Source organism: Salarias fasciatus, chromosome 10, assembly GCF_902148845.1.
Source record: "Salarias fasciatus chromosome 10, fSalaFa1.1, whole genome shotgun sequence".
In the NCBI taxonomy this organism is placed as follows: Eukaryota; Metazoa; Chordata; class Actinopteri; order Blenniiformes; family Blenniidae; genus Salarias; species Salarias fasciatus.
In genome coordinates this window covers 15318541-15343292 of record NC_043754.1, presented here as the reverse complement: position 1 = coordinate 15343292, position 24752 = coordinate 15318541, and the positions used below count along the sequence as shown (strand labels likewise).

At 39.7% G+C, this 24752-nt stretch overlaps 1 protein-coding gene across 1 annotated transcript in view; it reads left to right on the top strand.

Moving 5' to 3' along the window:
- fstl4 (follistatin-like 4) overlaps window positions 1-24752 on the top strand; it is a 189705-nt gene that overhangs the window by 21060 nt on the left and 143893 nt on the right. Inside the window, exon 3 of the mRNA XM_030100616.1 lies at window positions 685-718. Within this exon, the coding sequence (XP_029956476.1) occupies window positions 685-718 (34 nt within the window). The remainder of the gene's footprint in view (window positions 1-684; window positions 719-24752) is intronic.

Here is a 24752-nt window from a genome sequence, read left to right as displayed (position 1 = left end):
CAGATATTCAACCCATATTGGTTTTTGTCGGTTTTTCAGGTTTTTAGTGCATTTTCTTGTTGATTTAGCTTTTCTTCTTCTGTTTCTTCCCTGTCCTCGATGCTGCTCAGTGATGCTAAAAGACAATTATCTTGCCTCAACTTTTAACAGTGACTGTTAGGTGCTCCGCACCTCAGCAGGAGTATCCTTCCTGCTGTCAGTATTTGGAAAGCCATGAGCGAAGGTGGCATGACTTTAATGTGACGCCACCCGTCAATATCGCACTCACAGATAGGACTGACACGGTAATCAGCGTTTATCCCGCCGGCATCAATTGTTTGACATCCTGATTAACGTTTCAGTACAATGCGGTGACACATACCGTCTTGCAGCGTGTTGGCGAGTGTATTTCCAATTAGGGTGATTGAATTGACTGTGGAAGCAGCTTCAGTAAAAAGTCAAATCGTTCCTCTGCTGTCATCTACTACACAGTCTCTCTTTCTCTCACACAATCTCCCACTCTGTTTTCTCTTCAATCCCTCACTGTGCTCACCTTTGTTTTCCGCCGCCGTCTTTCTTGTAGCCCAGAAAAGGTGGAAAAGGTGCAGTAACGAATGGCGTGCGGAAAAGCTGCAGAAAGGGCTGTTTTTGTCTCACTCCTCCAAGCCTGTAATAACCACTTTTGTGTGTGTTCTCTGTTTGCAGGAGAAGGGGAAAGCAGACGGTAACATCGATCAATGTGAGTACACTTACTGTGTTCAAACCAAACAGCATTTTTCAAAATATGCCATGTTGTGCTCTATTACAAAATCTTTTCTTCTTTCTGCTGTTATTCTGGCGTTCACTTTGGTTTTCTGATTACTGGGAAATGCTGCTGGAAAGTCATTCTAATCTTAATGGCTCCCGTAAAATGGACCATGCAGCCCGTTACTGTTGCAAAACTCAGATAATGACATAACTGTGACAATATGAAAAATCCCCTTTTGGTATTGCGCTGCATTTATTGCTCCGCTGTCCTCAGATGAAGTGCTTGAAAACACGTCAGATTTAAATTCTGAGAGCATTTTAGTTGTCAGTGGACGCCAGGAGGAGATTTCTTAACTGGTTGTGCGACTGGCAGGCATTAGGTTTACACCATTTGACACAATCTGGGAGAAAAAAAAAAAAGGCAGGGAAATTTTTCATAAGTGGTGCGAGACTCAGCCATGTCCAGCCATTTCCCTCCAACTTAACAGGCAAGGAGTGGCAGCGTTTGAAATCACTCATTCAAAATGACAGCCTGTCCGCAAGTTGAAAAATATATTTGTCAGGTGAATAATCATCTGCCTGTCGAGCGTCTTCACTCGCCTGTCAGAAATGAGTAAGTTAGGTTTATGTGACATATGATACGCAGTCGTGATTGCTGGCACAGTTTATATCTTTCAGTTTTTTCTTCATTGAGGCTGAACTGTATATTAAACCACCGGCCAGGTGATCAAAACCTCCGGCAGCTGTAAGTCTGATATGGAACCGCTTGTGAATCACGTGCTCTGCTCGTATCTAACACTGATTTTGCCATTATTTATTTTTTGTTTATATGTTGTGGCAGTTCTGTTCAGTCCATTAGGACCTCAGGTTATCTATGTTTATTCATTTATTGCGCTTCAAATTTTGAAACCTGCAATGACACGATCTGTTGTCATGTGATGATATAATATAAAAGGGGGTTTTCTAAGCTACTTTGTTTAAATATATGCTTCTATCATTAATTATATAAATTGTGGGGCTTCGCTAGGGTCGGAAACATACTGTTGGATTGTTTCACAGTCTAGTTTAGTTGTTTAAACTCTTTAAACAGCACAGGTATTGCACAAGTTGTTGCAGAGGCTCTGCATTTTATTTCTGGCAGCGAGCATGGGCTGTTATGTATGTGTTTCATTTGTTTTCCCTGCTAATGGCTTTAGCGTCTATTAATTCAATCTGTTTTTGCTGCTAGCTGAGCTGCTGTGAAAGGTGCTGCATGCCATAAAGCTGCTCTGGCACTGCTCACAAAGCCAGTCTCCATAGGTTTTCTGTCCCGCTGTTTTTGTGTATTTTCAGCTGTGCTGTATTATATAACTGCAGAATTGAGCAGTTTGTGTGGAACTTACTGTAACAGCAATATTTCCAAGGTTGGCTGCTTCCTATTTGACAAGTGACTTCATCTGTAAGCATTAGGCCCATTATGATATGTTGTCTCCATCTCCAGAGGAAAATGCTGTTTCTGTGCCTTGCTTTGCTTTGCAGGCCCTCTTCTCTTTGTGCCTGCTGCTATTCAACCTAAACAAGACTCGGAGGATTTGTTTGTTCATGTACAGTGTGTTATGCAGCACCGTTTTCCTTCTTATCGCCGCCTTACCTTTCCTCGCTGGCTTTTTTTTTTTAATTTACTTCAGCTTAAGAATTCTGCCTCATTCTGTGATGATTGCCTTTCTGGTCACATGTCGATTCCTTGCCTGCATCGTGCATTTCTGTTGACGCAAAACCTACAAAGAGAAAATGACGTTCTGACAAAGCAGTGATATTCTCTCTGGCCACATCACTGATTTCTATGCATTCGCTGGTTTATAGATTAGGTACCTGTTGCTCATTATATGAGTAAAATATGTTTATGATGTATGATTTAGAAATATTACATTAAACAAATGTTTTGTGATTGTGTGAAGAATCTGAGAAGAATCCACACAGGAGAACAACATGAGCGCTCCACATAGAAAATCAGGTAGTTTCCATTAAATCTGCATTCATCCTGACATGTTATTTAAGGACACCGGCTTCAAAACGTTGAGCTTTTTTTCCCACACTCAGTGCTGATTTACCCCTTGGGACTAATTATCCACTGCCTATTTGAACATTAAACTAGATCCACAGTTGAAATCAGGAAATTCCATTTAATTTTCTTGTTTTGCTCTCTTTAACTTAGATGATGATCAGCAGAGCTCTTTGAGAGTGTCGGTTTCCAGTGGTTGCACTCCTCCATCATTTTGATCATTTTCATATCAGTTTACCACCCTTCTTTCTTCTTTTTAACTTATTTTTCAGTTCATATACTTATTTTCTCTCTGTTTTTACTTAGATGTTGTTTTTCATCTTCTTATTTCTCCTCCTTTTCTTGTTTGATAAACATATAGCATCTTCGCTGCTCACGCTGAGAGGATGACATTAATCAAATTGGCCCCGATACGCTGTCAGCGGAAATTGGTTTTCTGCATACGTCACATTTGAAAGTCGTCGGATATTTTAAACGGTAGATCTCAGTAAATGATGTTTTATTGTTGAGCAACTAACACACTCTGGTCAAAATGCCGCTCAATGAAAAATAAGCTGCGGAGTTGTCATGGAGACTTCCTTCACAGCGGGCTCTTCCTGTCAGTGGGATCCATATGGAAAAATTGAATATTACCCATTTATCTTTCCCTGGAATGGTGATTAATTTGGCCTTGAGTGGTTAATTTATGAACCTTTGCAGAGGCCTAATCAGAGTTTGTTACCGTCACAAATTAAACAATGGGAAGAGGCAAAGCAAGTTAAGTAGTCCTGTGGTTCATTTAGATTGTAATTGGGTGAGAATTAGATGGGACAAGGTTGACAGAGAGACTCCCTAATAAGCAGCAAATGACTGGGGAGGAATCTGGGAGGCGGAAAAGGCGCGGAGAGAGGTGAGTGGAGGGAATTCAAGGAAGCAGGGATCGGGGAGGAGGGTGACGAGAGCAAAATATGACACATCTAAAGTCATTTCTTGGCTCAGTTAGTCAGTCAAAGACGAGCCGTACGTCATCTCACCTGAAGTATGCCTTGACACATTGTCATATTGACTTTTGTAAACTTTTAAAGCTGTACTACACTATCGAAACAAAAAAAGAAGACAAAAAAAAAGAGAGAAAACATTAGTTTCATGCCGAGGAGAGCTGACAGAGTGTAGCAGGTTTTCTCAAGCCCTGTAATGTTAAAGCATGAAGGTGAGTGGTGGGTTTGTGTCAGAGAGTGAACTCTAAAGAGAGAGCCAGAAATCTTGTCTGATAGAAATAGAAAGGTGAACTGAAAAGGTACACACAGCCAAGAAAAAGAAAAGGTCGATGGAAAAAGCTGTGCTGAATCATGAAATATGAGGAGAGAAAAATGCACAATATCGAAGAATAGGAGGGAAATATATTAATTAACAAGTTGTCATAGATATTGGGCAGAATTTGTTTTACATTAATATTGCACCTGTGTTATAACTTGTGCACAAACAGCATCCTACTTTGCTGATGCCTGCACAAATGAACTTAAAGTGTTTTTTTTGTTTGTTTTTTTTTATGTTGAAACAAATTAAAAGGCTGAGTCCCAGGGGTTTGGTACGCAAAAGAAAAAAGTTAAAAATATACAAAAAGAAAAGCATAACCTAAATTGAAGAAAAATCGCAATCAGTGTATGCTAGTGCCCTAGCTTCCTAGTCAGCATTTACCTGTTTAAAATGATCCCGTTAATGTGGGCAAATCATGGTTTTTAGTCAGTTAAGAGAGTGTACCTCATGCATCCGTCTATTGCAGCTGCTGATCGAACTATGACTGTGGTGTTTTGGGCAAAGCATCAAATGTAACAACAGATTATAGACAAGCCGCTTTAATCAACTTAGATCCAACAAGGTCTGATAAGTGATTTATGTCACGTTCAGAGTTTACCTTCTACAAGTCGCCAGTCCATCACGGAGAGACCGACGTCGACAAGACAGTGAGATTAAAGTGAGGCCTGTTGAGGAAATCCACTCACCAGCAGGGACAAACACTGGAAGTCGCATCTCAGTATTGTGAATCACAGAGATAGTGAAAAGTGAGCATTCTGATTCTCGAATTGAGTTGCATCAGCAACAACTGTGCCATTTTATTGCCAAATACCGAAAAGAGCATATTAGCGCGGTTTCTTTCGGAAGTAGTTTTTTGACAGAGTAATTGCCTTGGAAAAAGGTAATGGAAGGTTGTTGCCAAGTTGGCAATAATCCAGATACTCAGAGTAAGAGTTATTATAACTTCTTCAGGCAGAATTCAGCTCGAAAAGAGCCATATTTCTTTGATTAATCGACTACTTGTCTGGTCTTTAAACTTTGCAGTTGATTTTTTCGTCATCAGAGATCATTAAGCACATGATATAGATATTTTCTCTTCCTCTCAACTGTTCTGCTCAGATGGGCTGCAGGATATAGCTGGGGCGGTATTTCATGTTTCTTTCTCTGACTTTTGTTTTGACAGAAGGTAAAGGTGGTGGGGAATCAGTTAGCTGTGAAAAACATAGAAGTTGTGTAGCTTTAGCTGTGAGAGCGGCGTCAGGTGGAAGGTGGAGCATTATCACCTTTAACTGCATATGCGAGGTTGAGTGGGAAACCGTTGACTTAAACACAAACCCTCCGCAGCATGCACATGAACTTTCACCCCCCCCAGAGGCAACTCGGATTCCAGAGACAAGAGTCAGAATTCAATGCCAGTTTATTAAAGTATGAAATGTGGGTGTAATTGCTGGCTTCGATAGCTTTATATTTCTAGTTTGTCAGTTTTTGTGTAACTGGGTTGTACGTTTGTGTGTATGTGTGTTTGTAAAGGTTAGGCAGCAAGGTGATCAGATTATTTTTACAATTGTCATAGAATAAAAGAGTGAGTAATTTTACAATAACTCCACCTGTTCTGTGTTTGTTTGTTTTTTTTGTTGTTGTTTTTGTCACTCACTGAGAGTGCAACAAGAACACTTACCTGATACATGTAAGGCCAAATAGAAAATAATAATTAACCGTGCAGACAGTCAGATGTCCACATGAAACACTGAATTTGGCCGTTATGTTCAAGAGGTTCTCGGTGGTCTGTGCACACATAATAAATGTGTGGTTATTTCATAAAAGGAGCACTTCCAGAGAGTCACCCTACTTTATTAGAAAACTGCAGAAATAATAAATTTCAATGCCGCTTAGTTGTAAGTCACTGTCTCACTGTAAATCTTTGTGAAGTATGATTTCATTAAGCTGCAGAGCAATAAAGATTATCAAGCGAGAAGTTCATCGAGTCATTCAGGACTTAATCAAAACAGTAAAATGAAACAGGCTTTGCCAGAAACACACCTACATTTATAGACAATGCTGAAAAAGTAGAATATTCTTAAGTGCAGTTATGATTTACTTCATAAATCTCACAGTTTTCATATCGGCATGGACCTGAATTATGGTTCATTTGCTTTATGATCTCATTCACAGGCAGCCAAAGTTTCACGCTGTGATAATTTTTACCCAGAAAGTCTGAAAGTCAAAGAGAAAAGGGAGATTGTTGTCGTCGTGCTCGTGTCCGTGGTGAGCGTGCCTGCAGAACCGCTGAAGGGCTTAAGGAGGGCACACACACTCTCCGGGGACCGAAAGGGACTGACAGTCGCACTCTGAGCAACACTTCACTGTGACTGGAGAAAGTTGTACCAGTGGACACACACACACCATATATACACACACACACTGACCCTTAGTGATCAGCCCCTACAAAGAGAACAGTGTAAGATCTTGCTCACACGAGTAAAACAATTATTTGCAAGCTGTTAAGAAGACCATACAAACACAGGGTCCATTGCTGTGCGATAATGAAGTTTTTTTTTTTTTTTTTTTTTTCCCAACTTTGAGTACTTTTCTGTCTTCAAACTAATTCACAGCCTTTGTAATCTAATTAGGATTTTAACAGAATTAAGGCTATCACTGTTTTATTTTCCCAGCGGCATCCTGAGCTGACCTTCACAACGGCATGTCTTGTGTCGATGGCGATGCAGCTCATTAACATTTTTCAATTGTGATAAATGAGTTCTTCATTAATTGATTGCTTATTTAGTTTCTAGTGTTTCAGGATTAATAGGCCTTTGATAGGACTTTACTGATTGTTCGTTGATTATTAGAATGTTGTAAATTGCAGTGTTTCAACAATTCCGGTTGCGTTCATTGTTTGTTTTCTGATTATTAAGAGGTTTTTCTTCAAGTCCAAAAATGAAACGACTGCATTCATCATTCTGTGTTGAATAATGGCTCTGATTAGTCATCATTGTGCTTATTCCTCACTTCTGACTCCGTGGAGGTCAACCCCGGGACAATCCCAGCCGCTGCCTTGTGAGTGTAAGCATCGCTGCGAACCCTTCAGATCTATTCTTTACCTTCATCCCCCTGATTTTTACTGCCTTACCCATCAACCACGGACAGCTTTATGAGCTGAGAACAAAAATGATTGCTTTTGAATTCAGATTATATGCCACCGCGGTTCAGCTCTATCTTTCTCCCGTCGCCCCGTCTTGCTGCCGCTGCCTTTTCTGTTGCTTCCAACACACGCGAATGCAAATCAACGGGGCACATGCACAGACACATTTTATGCAGAGTGTATATAGACGTGTGCCTGCCGCACTTTGAGGAAAAGTTATTGTGATTTGGATCAGAGCGAGCAAGGTCCTCAGTAACACTTTGCAGAGGACAGAGTGTATTTGCATACGCCTGGGGAAGTGGAAATATTAATAAGTTGCTGTCAGGTCACATTTCTGCTACTCGGTAAACACATTCGCTCCGACTTTATATCCCTTCATTGTCATCAGCATGCTTTTTAGGTGTTCACTGCTTTATTAGTCACATATTATCAATTCAGGAGTGTTTTCTATTTGTCAAATATATTTGTAGTTGAAAAAGGGAACTTGTCCAGTCCTCACTTCTAAAAATAAGTTGAGAAGTGGCTTAAAATATTATTCAGTTTTATAAATATTATCCTGTTTTATAATATGACTATTGTCATTAATGTTATTTGTATCACTATAATGAGATTCCACATGTGTAACAACCAATACTGAGGACCAAAAATCATATAACTGTCAATGATACAACAATTGTGGCCTTTCTGAATGTGATAGAACAAGTATTATCAGAGCAACTAATTAATATTATTAATTTTTTTTGTGGCCATGACAGTGTTATAGACTGTGTATTCTCAAATAGTAAATAGGACGACTTTTCCATCCATGATGCGTATTTTTCAGAAACAAACTACACAAAACTTGCCAAAATAGGCCTTTTATGACTAACAAGCGCAGTTGTTCCTATGTGTTGTTACATTATTTGTTGCAGTTATTACTTTTTTCTTCTTTTTTTAATGCATTTTGTATGCTGCTTTAATCTTGTTGCTTATTACAACATTATCGCAATAATGAATCAAATATCTTATTACACTGAGGGAAAGTTATTAACTTGTGAGCTGTTTTACATTGAAAATGTACATATTCATTACATTATTGGTAGGTATTACATTATTTGGCATTATTACGTTATTGGTTGTTAGACGTGTGTGAAGACAACAGACAAAACTGCTCTCCAGTGTGTTTGCATGTGGCTGAGAAAGCTAAAAGAGTTGGCTTAATCATCTTTTATTACCCTCGAGAGAGAGAGAGAGAGAGAGAGAGAGAGAGAGAGAGAGAGAGAGAGAGAGAGAGAGAGAGAGAGAGAGAGAGAGAGAGAGAGAGAGAGAGAGAGGAGCAGATTAAACAGCAAGCAACCCTACTATAAAGGACTGTATGGTATGAAAAGTACTGAAAAGTTGATTATCAAAGTACTTATCTGGTCAATAATTCCTTGGCACTTACGATATGAGCACATTGATCAGGGATTAGGGGGGGAAACATAAAAGGCAGCATGTTTTGAAGCACGAAGCACGAAAGAAGCACGGCAGAATTCTGACTTCCAGTTATCCTATTGACTTGCAGTTTGGAATTAAAACCGCCTCAAAAACTTTGACACAGAGGGAGCAGGGTGAACGGGACCGTGCTCCCATGGAACAAATGAGACGACATTAAACAGCAGCGAGTCTCGGAGGAATCAAGGCAGCAATCACACCAACACATCCAGGCAGTGCACACTGAGCTGAAAATGAATCAAATTGGCTTGAATAGAATTTAAAAAGCATTTTAATAAGGCATTTGTATTTCCTGCATAATTTCCCTAAATATGACAACCAATTACCATTGTCCAGGTCCTGGCAGCATTATCGAGTGGGCTCTGCCAGGATTTCGCCTTTGAGGGTGTGCTTTTAGAATTCAATATGCAATTTGAGATTTCTCTGAAGCTCTTTGTCCATATCCACTCCTTTTTTGTCAGTGACAAGACAGCACATAAAAGCACCGCAGCTGCTGTGACAGACATTTTGATCTCAACAAACTACTGTATACCCATATCCCACAGAGAAGAGTCTCCAGAAATAACCTAATAGACTCAGAGGACTGTCTGATCATTGTCATTGCATATATACAGAAATCTATTTTTAAAATTTTGCGCCAATCCCTGAAGCCTGCATGAAGATTAATGAGAATCCGATCGTGGATGTAATTTAAAAACAAGTCACTGAGGCGACGGCACCCGTGGTGAGGCAGGTGGGTTGCTTGTTCTCAGAAAATATTTGCCACTTTCTTCGGAATTGAATCACTGAATAATTTATTATTCAACAAATTTAAATGTAAAATGGCTCGGGCAACCAGCTATCAAGAGAGAGAGAGGGAGGGAGAGAAGAAGAGACTATGTTGGGGCTTAGTTATTTTGTCTTTCCTTGAAGCTGGTGTCCACAAAGGTCACCAGAATCATGCATAGGGAATGAAATCAGATCACAGGTTGTGATTGGTAAAAATGCCAAAGATCATGGGTCATTAATGGTATATTACCAACATTTCAAAATTAATTATAACTTAGGATTGAGCAGTTTTTACACACACAAAAAATACTGCTCTATTTCAGAAATTAATTTCAACTTTAATGTTGAGAAATAGATCTGTGTGTGATACATGACCACCGTGATGCCAGCTGAATGCTGGTGATGGTGCAGTGTGTCCTGGACTGGTCAAACACACACTCACACACATTTATGAGAACTGTAGAGGAAGCCTTACATATCTTAGTGCTGTACAAAATCTACATGTACACAGGGAGAATGTGCAACAGGGTTTCCGTTATCCGGTAATTATCGGACTTTGACCGGTAAAACCTGCCAAAGTCCGACATATTTTAACACCACCGGTCAAAATGTCCGGTGAAAAATATTCCCTCCAAGCTCAATTTTTATTTGAATATTCCCTCCAAACAAAGTTTAAATTAAAAAAGGCAATTTCCACGTTATTTTATTAAAAAAACAACAACAATAAAACCCCGAATCTTATCTTTTATGAATAGGCGTAGTCTATGTGGAACGAAACTTTTTTTCCAGGCGGAACTAAACTTGTAGCACGTGTTTCATACTCCGACAAAGCGCGCAGTACAACAACAATACAGCGGGAGACACATGTCGAAACAGGCCAAACTTAAAGACTTTTTTTACTAAACAAAATAGTCTAGAGGAGAGAGGGTTAGAGCCCTATGGAGCCCAAATGTCATAGTCGCTGTCAAGGTGCGGATCCTAAATGTCAGTATTGGGGATCTGTCCGCGGGACTCCGCTGTTTGACTCCTCATTACTCATTGACGCACAGTGCAGGGTTTTATAATCAGTTTTTTTAAACAGTCCACTCAGGTTCTTACACAACTTTACTCAACTTTACTTTGAAGATAGAACAAATGTTTCTAGGACCAAATTATTTATGTTTTTAAATCGCTTTGTCACGTAGAGCGACAATGATTACAGTCACCCCCCACCCCCCAAGCCTTGCGGAAGCTTTTAAGCTCAATAAATTCAGATAATATTTGACCGGGAAATCAAACGCTTGTCCGGTAAATCGAAAACCTGCCGGTCATGTTGTCCGGTGCCTTTTTTTTAATAGCGGAAACCCTGATGTGCAAACTCCCCAGAGAAAGTCCCGTGAATATTATCACCATGAAGCTTTTAGACTATATCTGTTATAGTTTTGGAATTTTAAGTGTGGCTGATAGTCATTGATCAAAATCAAATTGTGTAATTATTTTGTGAAAGCACCAACAGTGAAATAATAATAATATTGCTTATTTATATTACATCTGATTTAACTGAGGTTGTAACTTGCACAGGTTAACCGTGGTTGCTGAGGTTAACTGAGCCTCATAATAATAAATCCTGATGGCCTTGTGTTGAAAGAAGATAAATTACAGGCTTGAGTGTGATGCAGGAGCCATATTCCAGCGACCGCCACCACCACTGCCTGGAGGTTTGACTGAGATAGTTGCCGAGCAGAGCCAGCTGTTCTCTGGTCTGAATGTGGGTTGCATGGTTCAAAATTCTGGATGCTGCGTTTCCAGGAGCTGGGACCAGACAGTGATGATGGAGTGGAGAGCTGGCCTGTATGAGATGACTGAGCTCTGCTGGCCTCTTTATGCACTGTCACATCTATGATGCTTTCCTGCCATCGCTCTAATGGTGGCTTGCTGCAATGCATCACCTCAGGGACTATTCATCTTCTTAAGTTTACTTTGTGTTTCTAAGGAACTTTTTCAGGAGTACGAAAGTTTTACCCCCGATACACACTGGATGTGGTCCGGCTACGGAACGGTTCCGGTCCGGACACCGCAGCTAATCCGTAGTCATTAAAATCAATGCTGTGATGCACACCGGCCGCGGTCCGGCTGCGGTCCGGCTCCGGTCCAGCTGCGGAGCCTCTACGGAGCTCCGGTCTCTTTCCGCAAAGATCCTATTTTTCCGCATGCCGGAGCCCTACCGCGTCAATCCAGACAGAAGCAAGTCGGGTGCCCCGAAGGAAACGCGATACGTGTTCCAAAATAAGTCACTTCAAAATAAAATCTGTCGTGTTTTTGCCTTAATATTCTATTTTTTTACTTCTTCTGGTAGAATACAGAACAAACAACGTCATGTCGTCATTATATGAATTAGAAGAATGAGCGGTTTTGCATTTCGTCACTGCTGAGAAGCCAAATGACACCAAAATGGCTCAAAACAGCTCTGTGACCGGAGCAGCTCCGTGTTGCCAGATTGGGTGGGTTTGTTCCAAATCAAGCATCTTTTTTGAACACGTCGGACGGGTTGATGAAATGATTATGTGTTTATGACGTGTTTTTTATCATACAAATACGGTTTTAACGTGCATTTTCATCCGAGACAGCGGTTTGGGCTGCTTTCTATTGAGCAAAACGGGTTTCGAATTGTCCACGGGGGATAACGACAGATCTGGCAACCTCCTCCGGCTTGAATGCGGAGACACCGCAGGCGGTGTGAATCACAGTGCTGCGGTGTACCGGGCCGGAGCCGGACTGGAGCCGTTCCGTAGCCGGACCACATCCAGTGTGCATCGGGGGTTATCAATGAAAAAGAGATGGGATTGTGATCAATTCAGAAAGCTGCTTTTACAGCTTATTGAATGATGTATTGCATCGGGCACCAGAAGTGTCTTGTTAATTAAGAATAAACTTATACCCAAAAGTGATTAATTCGAAGGAAATTGGAGAAAAGGTAACCTAAACTCACTTATTAAATAAAGCCTTTTAAGTTTTATTGAGCATTACATTTAAACATGTTCTTGTTTTTGCTTTCTGAGTCAAGTTGACTGTACACAACATCAGTTCCTGCACTGAGGTGAAAGAGATCTTTGCATTGTTCATCTAAGCGACTGTCAGACTTTTTATCTTTATGACTTTCTGTCGGTGCTCCTTAGCATTCAGCTCACGGCTTCGAGAGGGCACTCTGAATTTCTCCTTTGGAAAATCTTCGTTCTACAGGAAGCTGCTATGCTTGGGAACATCATCCTCCTGAAATACCAATTTCGTCTTCTTGTATCATTTCCTTAACTTTGCAGAATTCCTTCATACACTTCAAAGATCACAATTCTATCAACATATACAAGCTCGGTCTTGGTGTTGTAAGACAAAGGCCTGTGTTTTTGAGTCAGGTGTGCCGGATCATTGAGAGAATACAAAGCAAGCATGCAAAACAGGGGTAGTAAAAACTGAGAAACGCTGCTTTGGACAACCCGTCTTTGGAAAGTTCATGACAAGATGAAGCCATATCACTCATTTATTTCTTCATGCCAGTTAAGTGAGTATTAACTCGCCACATGTGTCAGTAACCTAACGCTATTTGTGAAAATAACAGAGGACAGTGCAGCTTCGGAGCGCATTTAAAGAAGAACACTTACAAATAGTCGCCGTACAAAGATGGGATGATGAGGCAGCGTCACCCGAGAAGAAAATATCCCTCACAGCTTAACTTCTTTCTCAGGGAGCCGACACAATCTCCAGTCATATTCAGGAAATGCATTTCATATTCAAACACAAATGGAGCAATTTGTGCAAATAGCATGCGTAATAGTGGGGCCGACTCCCAGGTGTGTGAGCGACGGCCGGGCCCCTGGAGGAGAGGCTCTTCACCCTAAACGCATCGGCAGCGAAACCCTGAGCCCCACAGAAATAGGCCGGCCAATGAATTGGGGTGTCATTGGTTAAGGACGTCAGTGTGAGGAGAGGGAGGGAGGGAGGGACAGAGAGAGCATCGTAATGAAATTGCTACTTGCCATACTAAGCAGGAGCGGCGAGTATGGTGTGAAATCAGATTGAGCCGACTGCGGCTCGCGTGGTTATTTTGACGTGTGGGAATGAGCTGTCTCTCAGCGAGCTAAGTGATAATTCAGCTGTCATTCTGAGGGAGAGGCGATGATAACAAATTTCTCAGATGGTTGAAAGAGGGCAAGGATCAGAGTAATCAACTCAAGCTTGATTCTTCTATCACTTATCAAAGAGCCAGTTAATGACGGGCTCAAATCTATAAACCGTTTAATTTGGTGTCATGTTTTCCTGGAAAACACGTCAAGTTGTTGTGAGAAAAATATGTTATATTTAAAATACATTTTTAATGGAAGCGCAGGTTCTTGTTCACGAAGCCTACATGTATTCACAGAGATGTTATGTGACTTGAAAATTAGAAATGATACAATTTTGTGAAGGTCACTGCACAGCAAAATGTTTATTACTTCCTCTTCCTTTGATTTTCTTGATGTAACATACATTTTTATATTGGTGCTTGTACTATTTGGTTTTTGGCAAACCCGGACTCATCTGTTCATCTTCAACTAAACGGTTTTTATAATCAAAAGCATTGAGTGATGGCTGGTAGTAATGCTAGTCTAATCTCTAACGAAAAAAAAAATTATGTATACCAAAATATTTGCAGCATTTTCAAATGAAACTACTTCTTCTTTTTTCTGTGTAAAATGTCAAAGAAATGCTTTAGGTGTCCTGATTCTTAACAACAGCTGGAATATATATATATATATATATATATATATATATATATATATATATATATATATATATATATATATATATATATATATATATATATATATATATTTATTTATGATATTGTCATAAAGTGCTCCCTCCTAAATTATAGACTTCATCCATATCCTGTGGATCAGCAGACTTAGTACACAACAGTCTAATAATGTCATTCAAACACATCTGTTACAAACAGATTGTATGATAATCAACTGCAGTAATAAGTCATCAACCAAAGGTTTTCCATCCAGACAGGATGTCCTGCATTGCAGTATGACGGGAAAAAAAAAAAAAAAAAAAAAAACGTTCTGAAAAAGCTTTCACTGTACGAATAAGCTATGACCTCAATCACAGACAATATATTCCCATCAGCCCAAGCATGTTGATAATCTGCCTCTTTTTCAGCCTCATCCATCGGCCTTATGTTTTCCTTTCTCATATAATGTTTTGATCTGCCTGTTTGTCTGTTTTAAGCTACACTTTCATGCCATGTGTGCATATCTCACCCCAGATGACACTACTAAATACAGAGAAGCTCAGAGGTATTAGAATAACAGTGGAGTTTAAAGTCAATATCACAAACACTCCATAAGAATGTGGCCATGAAAAAAAGAAGCCAAAAATTTTTTCAAAAACACAAAGTCAAAATGAGGATGGTTTGTATCGTCATGATCATCATTGTGTGTAACATTTTCATCCGTATTAGTGCATCCTTTGCTAGCCATAATGAACGTTTGGATCTTGATTTCTCGCTCTCATCCCTCTCTATTGTTTACCACTGAAGAGTAAAAGACATGTTGGCGGAGTTGATATGATCAACCGAGCTAAGCTGGGCGAATAAAATGAATTATTTTCAGAAGTTGTCCCCTTTTACTGGTCGGTAGATTGTGGTAAATAATTCTCTCTAAAATGTTATCTCCAAATCTCTGTTAGATGTTCAGGAAATTTGAAATCTCCCCTGACTGTGACAGCAGTTGCAGAGTGATCATACCTGTTATTTTTTTGAAAATAAGAAGAAGAAGAAGAAGAAAAAGCTACTATTCCTGTAAACTCACCATCTGTTGATGTTTGAGCTCTTATCAACCAGTCTGTTAACGTCAATAAAGGTGTGTAACGTTTTTTCTTTTCTTTCCCCTTGAATATTGCAATTTAATGGCACCACCGTAAACTTCTCTTTTTAATTCTCTAACAAAGACCATTAACAGGACAGTATCAGTGGTGAACATCAAGTGCATCAACAGGTACACAAAATATTATTTCTTTTTAAAAAACATGTTTTCATCAATCTGTAAATATCTTCTTGACTCAATTTAATGAAAAATTTAAATCCTTGTGAAGCAGGCTGGCTGGTTGACTCAATTCTTGACTTGCACTGGAATGTGATTTCTCTGCACTGTGTGGACCTGTATGAGGACAGAACTGATGAAAAATATATGCACCTGTCTGCAGGCTTCCTCTGAGACGAGCTCCCTTCCGTCAGAAAAGATCTCGATGAGCACAACAAATGAATTGACACTATACTGCGTCGCGTGTTTTATTATGCATTACTTTCTTTTGTTTTTGATTTTTTTTTTTTCCTCATTCATCCTTGATATGTGTGTTCTTCACTCCCTTTGGAAATTGCCACTGTGGCCGCATGATAAACAAGACCGTCTCTGCTCTTATGCTGGAGACAAAACACTCAACAGAACATTGTGCGGAACGCTGAATGCAGATTCAGAGACCATAAGTGACATGCTAACAGGCAGTTTGGAAATGGAGCATGAGACAGGTTACTACAGATAATCCCTTCTTGAGGTCTGACAATTCAGATTTCATCACAATTTTTTTTTATTATTTTTTTGGTGTGTTTTCTTTGTAATTCAGCGAGATGCCTTATTTTTATCTGGAAAGCGTGCAGTGGTTTAGGGGTAATCAAATAAATTGTCAAATTATCCCTCTTCGATACTGCTTTATCCCGTACAGGGAAAGAACAACAGAAAATTACTTTAATGCAGAATCGATATGCAACTAAAAATGTTGTACTCAACAGATAAACTACTATATCTTGTACACTGGGAGCTCCTGAGTGGAATATACTAATCAGTAATTTGACTCTTATATGTTGTTTCAGGGCACTGATATTTTGATGTAATCTTAAATAAGTCACCTCTTGTGTCTGTAGCTTTTTTTTTTTCTGGTTGTCCAGTTCCTGTACAGCAAGTTGAACATGTCATCTTTAACATGTTGATTCACAATTTTGGGTATATGGTTATTGTTCCAGCTGTGATATTTAATACACAGTTAAAATGACGTTTTCATGATATACTTTCTAATATGGTAGTGTAACAATATAGTGATGTGACTTGCTCAATGATATTAAATTTTTACATCCTAAGTCAAAGAGCCAATATATATTTGAACTATTATTTTTGCACCAGTCTGAACTTGTTTCAGCTTCAAGCAATAATATTGCTTCAGGGCAGAAAAAAGCTTTTTTTTTTTATTATTCTTTCTCATGGATAAGGCTAATTAATGCCCGCTGTGTTCCCATCATTCTTTTCCCATTCATTTGGCATATTCGGCAAAATGCTTAGAGAAATGTAATTACATTCATGTATCATTAAGAGCATATCTCCCTCTTATTTTGATAGAGAACAAAGAATCATGGCGTCCTTCCCTACTGTGTGTCTCACCAATGGACTGCACATGACTAACACACATAATCTCGTAATAAAGTTTGAAATACCTAATTTAAAAAAAAAAAAAAAAAAAAAATGCCAGGAAGAAGAAGATAGCAGTGCTCTAAGCTGTGGAATATCACTGAATAATATTTGTTATCTCCCTATATTTGCATTCAAGAAAGAAAAAAACAACCTTGTTTTATTCCATGTATATATATATATATATATATATATATATATATATATATATATATATATATGTATAAACAGAAAAAGTTCTCATCAAGGATTAGCGGGTACGCCTGCATTCAGATCCGTGTGGACTTCGTAGTTGGTATTCACAAGGCTTCTTGGCCTCACTATCTAAACAGTAACCTGTGATTGTTAGTATGGAATGGAGGCCGTCTGAAACGTGGCTGCCTTTCTCTGTCATTGCTATTCATCACTTTTTTTCATTATTTGAAGGAAGGCCACATGAGAGTCGAGTTCCCTTCTCTTTTTGTGCGTACGCATTTTATTTTTTTAAATCACAATCCTTTTAAGTGGGCAATTTGTTCAGTTTAAAACACTCCAGCTTCCTGACTGAATATATGCTATATAAACATAGCAAACGTAATGATGCCTGGTCTGAACTGGAAGTATGGCTGCTTTATTTAGTGAAGCTCTTTTTATGTGTCCTTTCCTGTGGGCTGAACATTAAATATATCTATCTATCTATCTATCTGTCTGTCTGTCTGTCTGTCTATATATACTGTATATGTATGGTGCACTGTGGTACAGGAGTCAAATGTTTATAGTTTGTGTACAAAGGAGACATTTCTGTGTTTATTTATATGCTTATCAATCCAGAACTACTTTTGTATCACATTCATTCTATACTTTTTGTGTAGTTTGAGTTCACATTCCGTCCCATCACCTCTTGAAGTGAACCTTTCCGTTGACCCAGCCAAGCAACACATTCACTTGCAGGTATGTTGGTATGTAAAGAAAGGACATGCCTGAGGAGGAGGAGGAGGAGGATGAGGAGGTTTCAATGAGCAATTATCACATGAACAGCTAAGAAGATATAGCACTGAACCAATTGGATGTTTTATGGTGACTAATAAGTGATCGGATGTTGGGACTTGTAAGGAGGATTTTCATGTGCATTGGAAACATTGCATGTTTCAATATTAAAGTGAAGTACCATGAATTACATAAAAATGTTATAGTTTGTGGCTCGAAAGGAAGTCGGCAGTGGCTTTGACCCAAGATGTTGCTTTTTTTTTTTTTTTTTTCCTTCCTCCTTTCAATACAGCCTTGAAAAAATTTGTGAGGGTATACACTGATGCTGGCTGATATTTCAGCTTGTCTCAAAGGTTCTGAATGAAGCTGCAGCTACTACTTGTTGCTGGGTCAGGTAACATGGTAACGAAGCTTGTGCAACAATACACTACACGATCCTCTTTGGAACCAGAGTCAGCTTTATATTTTCAGGACTAATGCAGATACTTGGCTGACTTCTCCACTAGTGTGCAGGGTTCATCCTCGGGTAACAAAAACACAACTGCTCTTTGTTACAGGTGTTTATGTACTCAAGAAAGCATGGCTTTAAATATCCTCTGCTTTTGGATTCACGTACCCTGAACACAGACCTGTTCATGGTTCACCCTTTATTGTGGCGCCCAAGCCACTGCTGTGAAAAGAGAATAGCTCTCTGCTGGCTTCAGCTGTATTACTAAGCTGTATTGATCTCTATTGGATTTAGTCCGCCACATATTCTCTCCTAACTCCAAGGTTAACCCCCAAAGGTGCCTTAAGAAGTTTATAGTGACTCTTCCAGGCGAGGAGAATGAATGGGGTATGGTTCAATCAGTGCCCAAAGGTAACTTTGGTATAGCTAAATCACAGAGTGGTACTTTCAAAGTACAATTGCCATTTTTCTATCCCTTTCCATGTTTTGTTGTTTTTAAATGGGGTGTGTGAAGGTAATGAAAGCCATAAAATAGCTGATATTGAGTAAATGTACGTTTTCAAGGTGGGGTGACATAAATAAAGCCATAAGAGTTAAATAACACCCAAGTAGCAGTAACAGCACTTTCTGGGGTGGACTGTGAACCTGTGATATGAGCCGCATGCGCTGGCAATACCGTCTGTAGTGCTGCCGGTGTCTGCCATAAACCACCTTCAGCACGCATATCCAGCCACTATTATACAGTATATATTGAGTTCAGACTGGGTATAAGGTTAACACACTGCCTTACTATCGACTGCTGCTGTTCTAATAGACACATCCATCACATGAGAATTGTTTGGCCTCGATGCAACAAATTTCACTTTTGTGAAACCAGATTTGGTTTTTTTTTTTTTTTTTTTTTGTTTCACCTTTTTATGTCAAATACTCGTCCTTTTTATTGTTTATATATTTCATTTCATGTTTATGTGAACACTCCTTTTCCACACACACTTTAAATCTGACGGAACAAATGAGCAGAGCTGAATACTTTTAGTGGTACGACAGCGGCTCCGGGAAGAGAGGAGGCGGCGTCGTGTCTACAGGTCGGTTCCCCACTGATGCCAACTGTGTTTGTGGAGGCTGATGCCAGCTTTACAGCTGGGTTCACCTGCTGGACTTGTGCGGGGTTATGCTCACCTTTAGGGGCCTCAGCGGCGTCGCCAGGTCCTGCTGAGCCGCGGCGGCCAGGCCAGGGAGCGCTTTGTGCAGGCATGCTGGGAGTCGAGCCAGAGACCCGGCGCTGCTCCGTCGCTGCAGTTAGTGGCGCAGAAAGAGATGCATGTCAATTACTGTAGAGCTCGTGATAGCACTCTCACGCAGCGGCTGAAACACGCACACACACACACACACTCACACGCCATGCTTCTGGCGCTCTCCTCGTTCGCATTGATCAGCACAGCATGGTGTCTGCTATACAGTGAAATCATCAATGTTAGTTTTTGAGTGTTTAAATTAACATCCCTGCCAGTGCTGATATCATTCCACATCTGTCCCTACTATTCAAATGCTTTGGATTTTTTTTTTTTTTTTTGCAAAACAAATCTGCCTCAGAACCATATTAGCACAGTTGAAAGGCAACTTCCCATTTGACTGGGAGTGATTTTTGGCACAGAAATCAACAGTGGATAATGTGTGGGAAATGCAGTGTTTGATGCAGTCACTAATGGTCGCCGGAGCCATGCAGAAGACCAAACCAGACCAGCCTTCGTTGCCCTCCCTTCGCTGTGTATGCATGGCTAGATTCCAATTGTAGATGAATACGGAGCTCAGCTAAAGTTGATGGATGCCATTTGTCTTGGCAAGCAATCACACCTGTACCCCTCTCTCTATTTCTCCCCTCCTCTCTCTCTCTCTCTCTCTCTCTGAGAAGTGAAGTCAGTTAGTGTGATAACTGATATTTATAGCCTTGATGCCAGCTGGGGAGCACATGCACAGCATAGAAAAAGGAAAGGAAATATCAGGAGAGTGGATGATTCAAAGGCATCTGGAAATTGGGGCTTTGTTTTCATTAATTGCTTTCGTTGTCACCGTCCCTCTTTTACTCTTTCCGAATCTCTCTCTCTTACTCTTTTTTTTTCTTTTTTTGACTGCTTCTTTTTATACAAGCTCCTCTCTTCAGTCCTGACTTGAAGGACGAATTTGGGGCTGACTGCTGTTATCACCGCTCTAAAGCGCCCTCCGTGTGGAAAATATTCAAAGAAAAGTGTTTTCACCGCCGGTATGGTATTTTCTGTGCGAGTCAAGAACGGAATACTTTTCAGGTCAAGGGAGGCTAAAGTCATCTCGGCTGCCTTGATTTCTGAGAGCGACTGATTGGCTGCCTTCACCTCTAATCAGCAGCAATCATAAGGTTTGATTGATGATAATGGGTCATCTCAAACAATGGTCAAATCCTAACGGCAGGGGGTCTGATAATGGTAACAGCTGGGGCTCTGGTGATGCTGCAGTTATGGAGGCCCACCTTTGATCAGCTGAAATCTCCAGAGGCACCTAACAGTTGTAAAGATTTTGACTTGTTTTCGAACCATTTGAGCGAGAGGAGAAAGAGGGCTTTCCAAAGGGCGCTGAACGTTTGAACTATATCAAGTGCTAAGCTTAACAGTAAAAAAGAAAGAGGGGCGGGAACCGTCTGAGATTTTTATGAAGGGTGCCTGCAAGATAAAAAAAAGAACAACCAAATCATGAAACTGAGGAATCAGAAATGAAAAAAAGACCACTACTACTACTACTTGCAGTGCACATGTGGACGTCCTTTTAGATTTGTGCAGTGAAACAAGAATAATTGTACTATAATGTGCAGATTTCAGAGCCTTGTTCTACTCTTTGGTCTGATTATTATTATTTTTTTTTTTTTTGTTGGCCTAAAGCCCTGTAGCTTCTTAAAAACTAATACATCAACAAGGTGTTGTGCATGTTTACTCTATTAAGAGTGGGGTCACATTATATTTCTGCATTTGTAAGGCTTAACTCTGTAAAGGTCAATCTGGCAAACTAAAGAAATTAGATATTTAACACTAAAGTCAAGATTTGATTCAATTAACAAAAAAAAAAAAACACGAGAAAAAAGTAACTTTTTTCAAAATAAATATGACCTCAATACAAGTTGTTTTTTTTAGGAAATAAATTAATTTGTGTATTCGAAAATGTACTTATCTCCACATTATATATTTCTTATTATATACAGACTATTTGTTTTCAAACCATCTACTCATTAAAATATTAAAGCTATACGTCGGTCCATCCGTCCGTCCGTCCGTCCATCCATCCAACATTTAGGTGACACTTCCAGTATAGTGTCTATCTCTGTGTCCATCAGTTCTGTATGCACAAGCCCAGCCTCGCTCCATCAATAATTCAACTTAATAAAGCTGACATTGTTTGGCTTCACTGGTATCTGTGAGTCTCGTACTTCCCCATCTGCAGTCAGTTACATTCTTGATCAAATTTGTATTTCAAGCACTTCTCTATCTGCTTACACAGCAGTACTCATGTTGGTTTTCATTATCAGGTGTGCAGCTGGCCATGTTGAGGAGCGAGAGGAGGAGGATTGGCTTAAGCAAACAGAAAATGAACAGTTGAAACTATTTTTCTCTCGCTTTCTAAGCTCAGCCTCACTCGGTATTGATTATGCAATGCAACACTACTCCACATTGGTTAATCAGCTGGGTCAAAAGAACAATACGTTTTACTGTGTATGTTTTAATGGAGTAGCAGGGGAAATTAAAGGATAATTTATTACATGAACAGGGAGGCATTAAAAGGCTCAGTTACACTATAAACTCTATTCTATCATCTAGTATTTTCATCTTACACTCTGCTCTGTAATTATCAGCTCAATAACTTTTTATATTTCAACATATCCTGAGATCCAAGAGCCTCACTTTATCCAGAGACCTGGTTATGATTGTGTTATACACAGCCTTGTTTTATCATGTGATTCTCAATTAAATGAACTATCAGTGAAGAGTGTGAAGGTTAAAGCTGACAGTCGATATAGCCTACAGATACTGTGTCCTGCATTTTAATTAGCACCATCAGTTGATTTGTCGCTGGAGCTACACTTCAATACATGGTTTTGACTTTTAAAGTTGTGGCAGAAGAGTTTACATCAACACAGCTCCTCTACATGAATGTGTGTGTGTGTTCCTAATTATTTCATTTTGAAATTCTAACAGGCCCTTACTGTACTTTATGTTCTTGACACTGACTTTTGCTTTCACAAAAGAAATACAGGAACTGAACAAACAAGGAACTGTTCCGTGTACATTTAGTTCGTTTAGTTTTTATAGCATCATGTTCATGGAGATGATTAACCAGACAACAGATGTGCCGCAGGGAAGCATTTCTACATGTTTAACTGTGAAAAGATTCATCACACCCTGCCTTACAGTTGTGACGGATGGATTTGTTTTTATCCAGCCCTGCTTTTTTTTTTTTTTTTTTCCGTATGAGAATAAAGGCAGAATGTGAAAATGACTACCCTAAAGCAAAGTTTTTCATCACTCACAGGTGTCCTTGAGCAACACTTTGGAGTTTACCCGCCTCGGGCGCCCTGCTCCGGCTCGCCCTTGGTTCTTTTATCCCTTTGGTAACATATGTGAATATAACCTCCCCAGGGGGATGAAAATCACATATCCCTCAGAAAAACTAATTACATTTAGTCTAATAAGGCAATTTATGTGCAACAACGTTACCCATCATCGACTTTATTCTTTACTTTTCCAGTGATTCCATTTATATTCAGATGGAGTCGTTGTATCCACAGTGATTATCTCACTCAGGCCACAGCAGCGTCCGCTCATTAGCAGACTGACACAGGCTCTGTTGACCCACTGTCTTCCCTTTCTGACTAAAAGCAAAACTCACCTTCACATCAGAAAATGTAAGTTGCCTCACAGCCTTTTAATAAATCGGTATTGTCTCTTGTCACTTAAAAGTTATAGTGCGACTTCAAGAAATGACCACCTTTAAGTATATTTTCTTTTCTTTTTTTTCCTCACAAACCCTGGAAAATGGGAAGCATTCTGTATCTCTAGTGTTGACCCTGCCTAGTAGCTTCTTTCAGTGTGACTCAAGCTTTTTAAAAACATGCTTCCTGTTACTTTGCTCAGTACCGATGGAACAAGTGATGGCAGCAGTTGCATTGTGGAAGTGCGGTGGTGTAATGATTAGACCTATCATCTTACAGCAAGAAAATCCCCAGTTGCGTGTTTGCATGTTCTCCCAACAATGCCACGCTATCAATTTAGCATGTTTGCCTGTCAGGTATTTACTGGGAAGACTTTATGCTAATAGATTAATGTACAACATGCAGTGGCATTTACCACATTGGAAATCATTTGCATTGTTTGTCATTGTGTGTTTTTACATGTATGAAATGGCCGTCAGCCTGAGAGAAGAGTTATTTCCTCAGTTGGCTTACAATGAGTTTTGATTGCAGAATTTATGATATTTTGTTGTACCTCAGATTTGAATTTGTAACAGATCATTGCTTAGATTGTGTTTTCGTTTTAGAAAGTTCTGACTTGTTTGCTGTGAGGCAATGTTTTGAAAAAAAGTGCTGTCTGTTATGCATTGTCATGATCATAACGTACCTTATGCAAATATCCAAGCCTCGTAAATCAGAGAGAAATCATCAAGTGACCCTGTTGAACCAGCACTACTCTTTTCTAATCAGGTTTGACTTTAAAGAATTAAGGCAGTAAATGGAATTGTTTTCACATGTAAATCTTGTCTCAAAGTGTGGCGCTGCAGTGTAATGTCTCATGTTGAACTAAACAGTCTTCTGTGCAAGACAACACAGTTGAAGTGTACCAACAGTTCACAGCAGCACAAAGAGACGGGACTGGAGAACGCTGCCATATGGCTGAAAGGGACGAATCCAGATGGAGAGAGATTTGTATTCATTTGCAAATAATTGAGAGTTATCCAAAGATGGAAGCCAATGCCTGAAGTGTTTTTGTGCCTGACAGAGTGTACGTCTGAACAGCATCCACTCTGTGAAGGTACCTGCAGCCGTTTTATTGAAGCTGTTGCCACTTGATCGCCATCTGTGGTGTGAGGCACACTCTGGTCATCTCAACACTCGCAGCACTTCCAGTGTATGTTTTGACAGAGAAACATTTGTCGACTTGAAAGGCGGCATTAAGGACCTTATAGCTGCTGCTATTCAGAGCAAGCTGCAGTCTGTTATGATTCATTTGTCCAATTAAAGATTACCTGCAGTGAAAGAATAAAAAGGCGTTTTATTAGTCCGTTAACATTCCTTGTTTTAAACTCATGCATAACCATTAAAATCAAAAATATACCCGAGTTCCATTTCAGCTTGATATACTTCAACATTTATTTAGCTAATCTGATGTCTTAGTCAAACACAAAAAGTAGGATTTCAGAGAA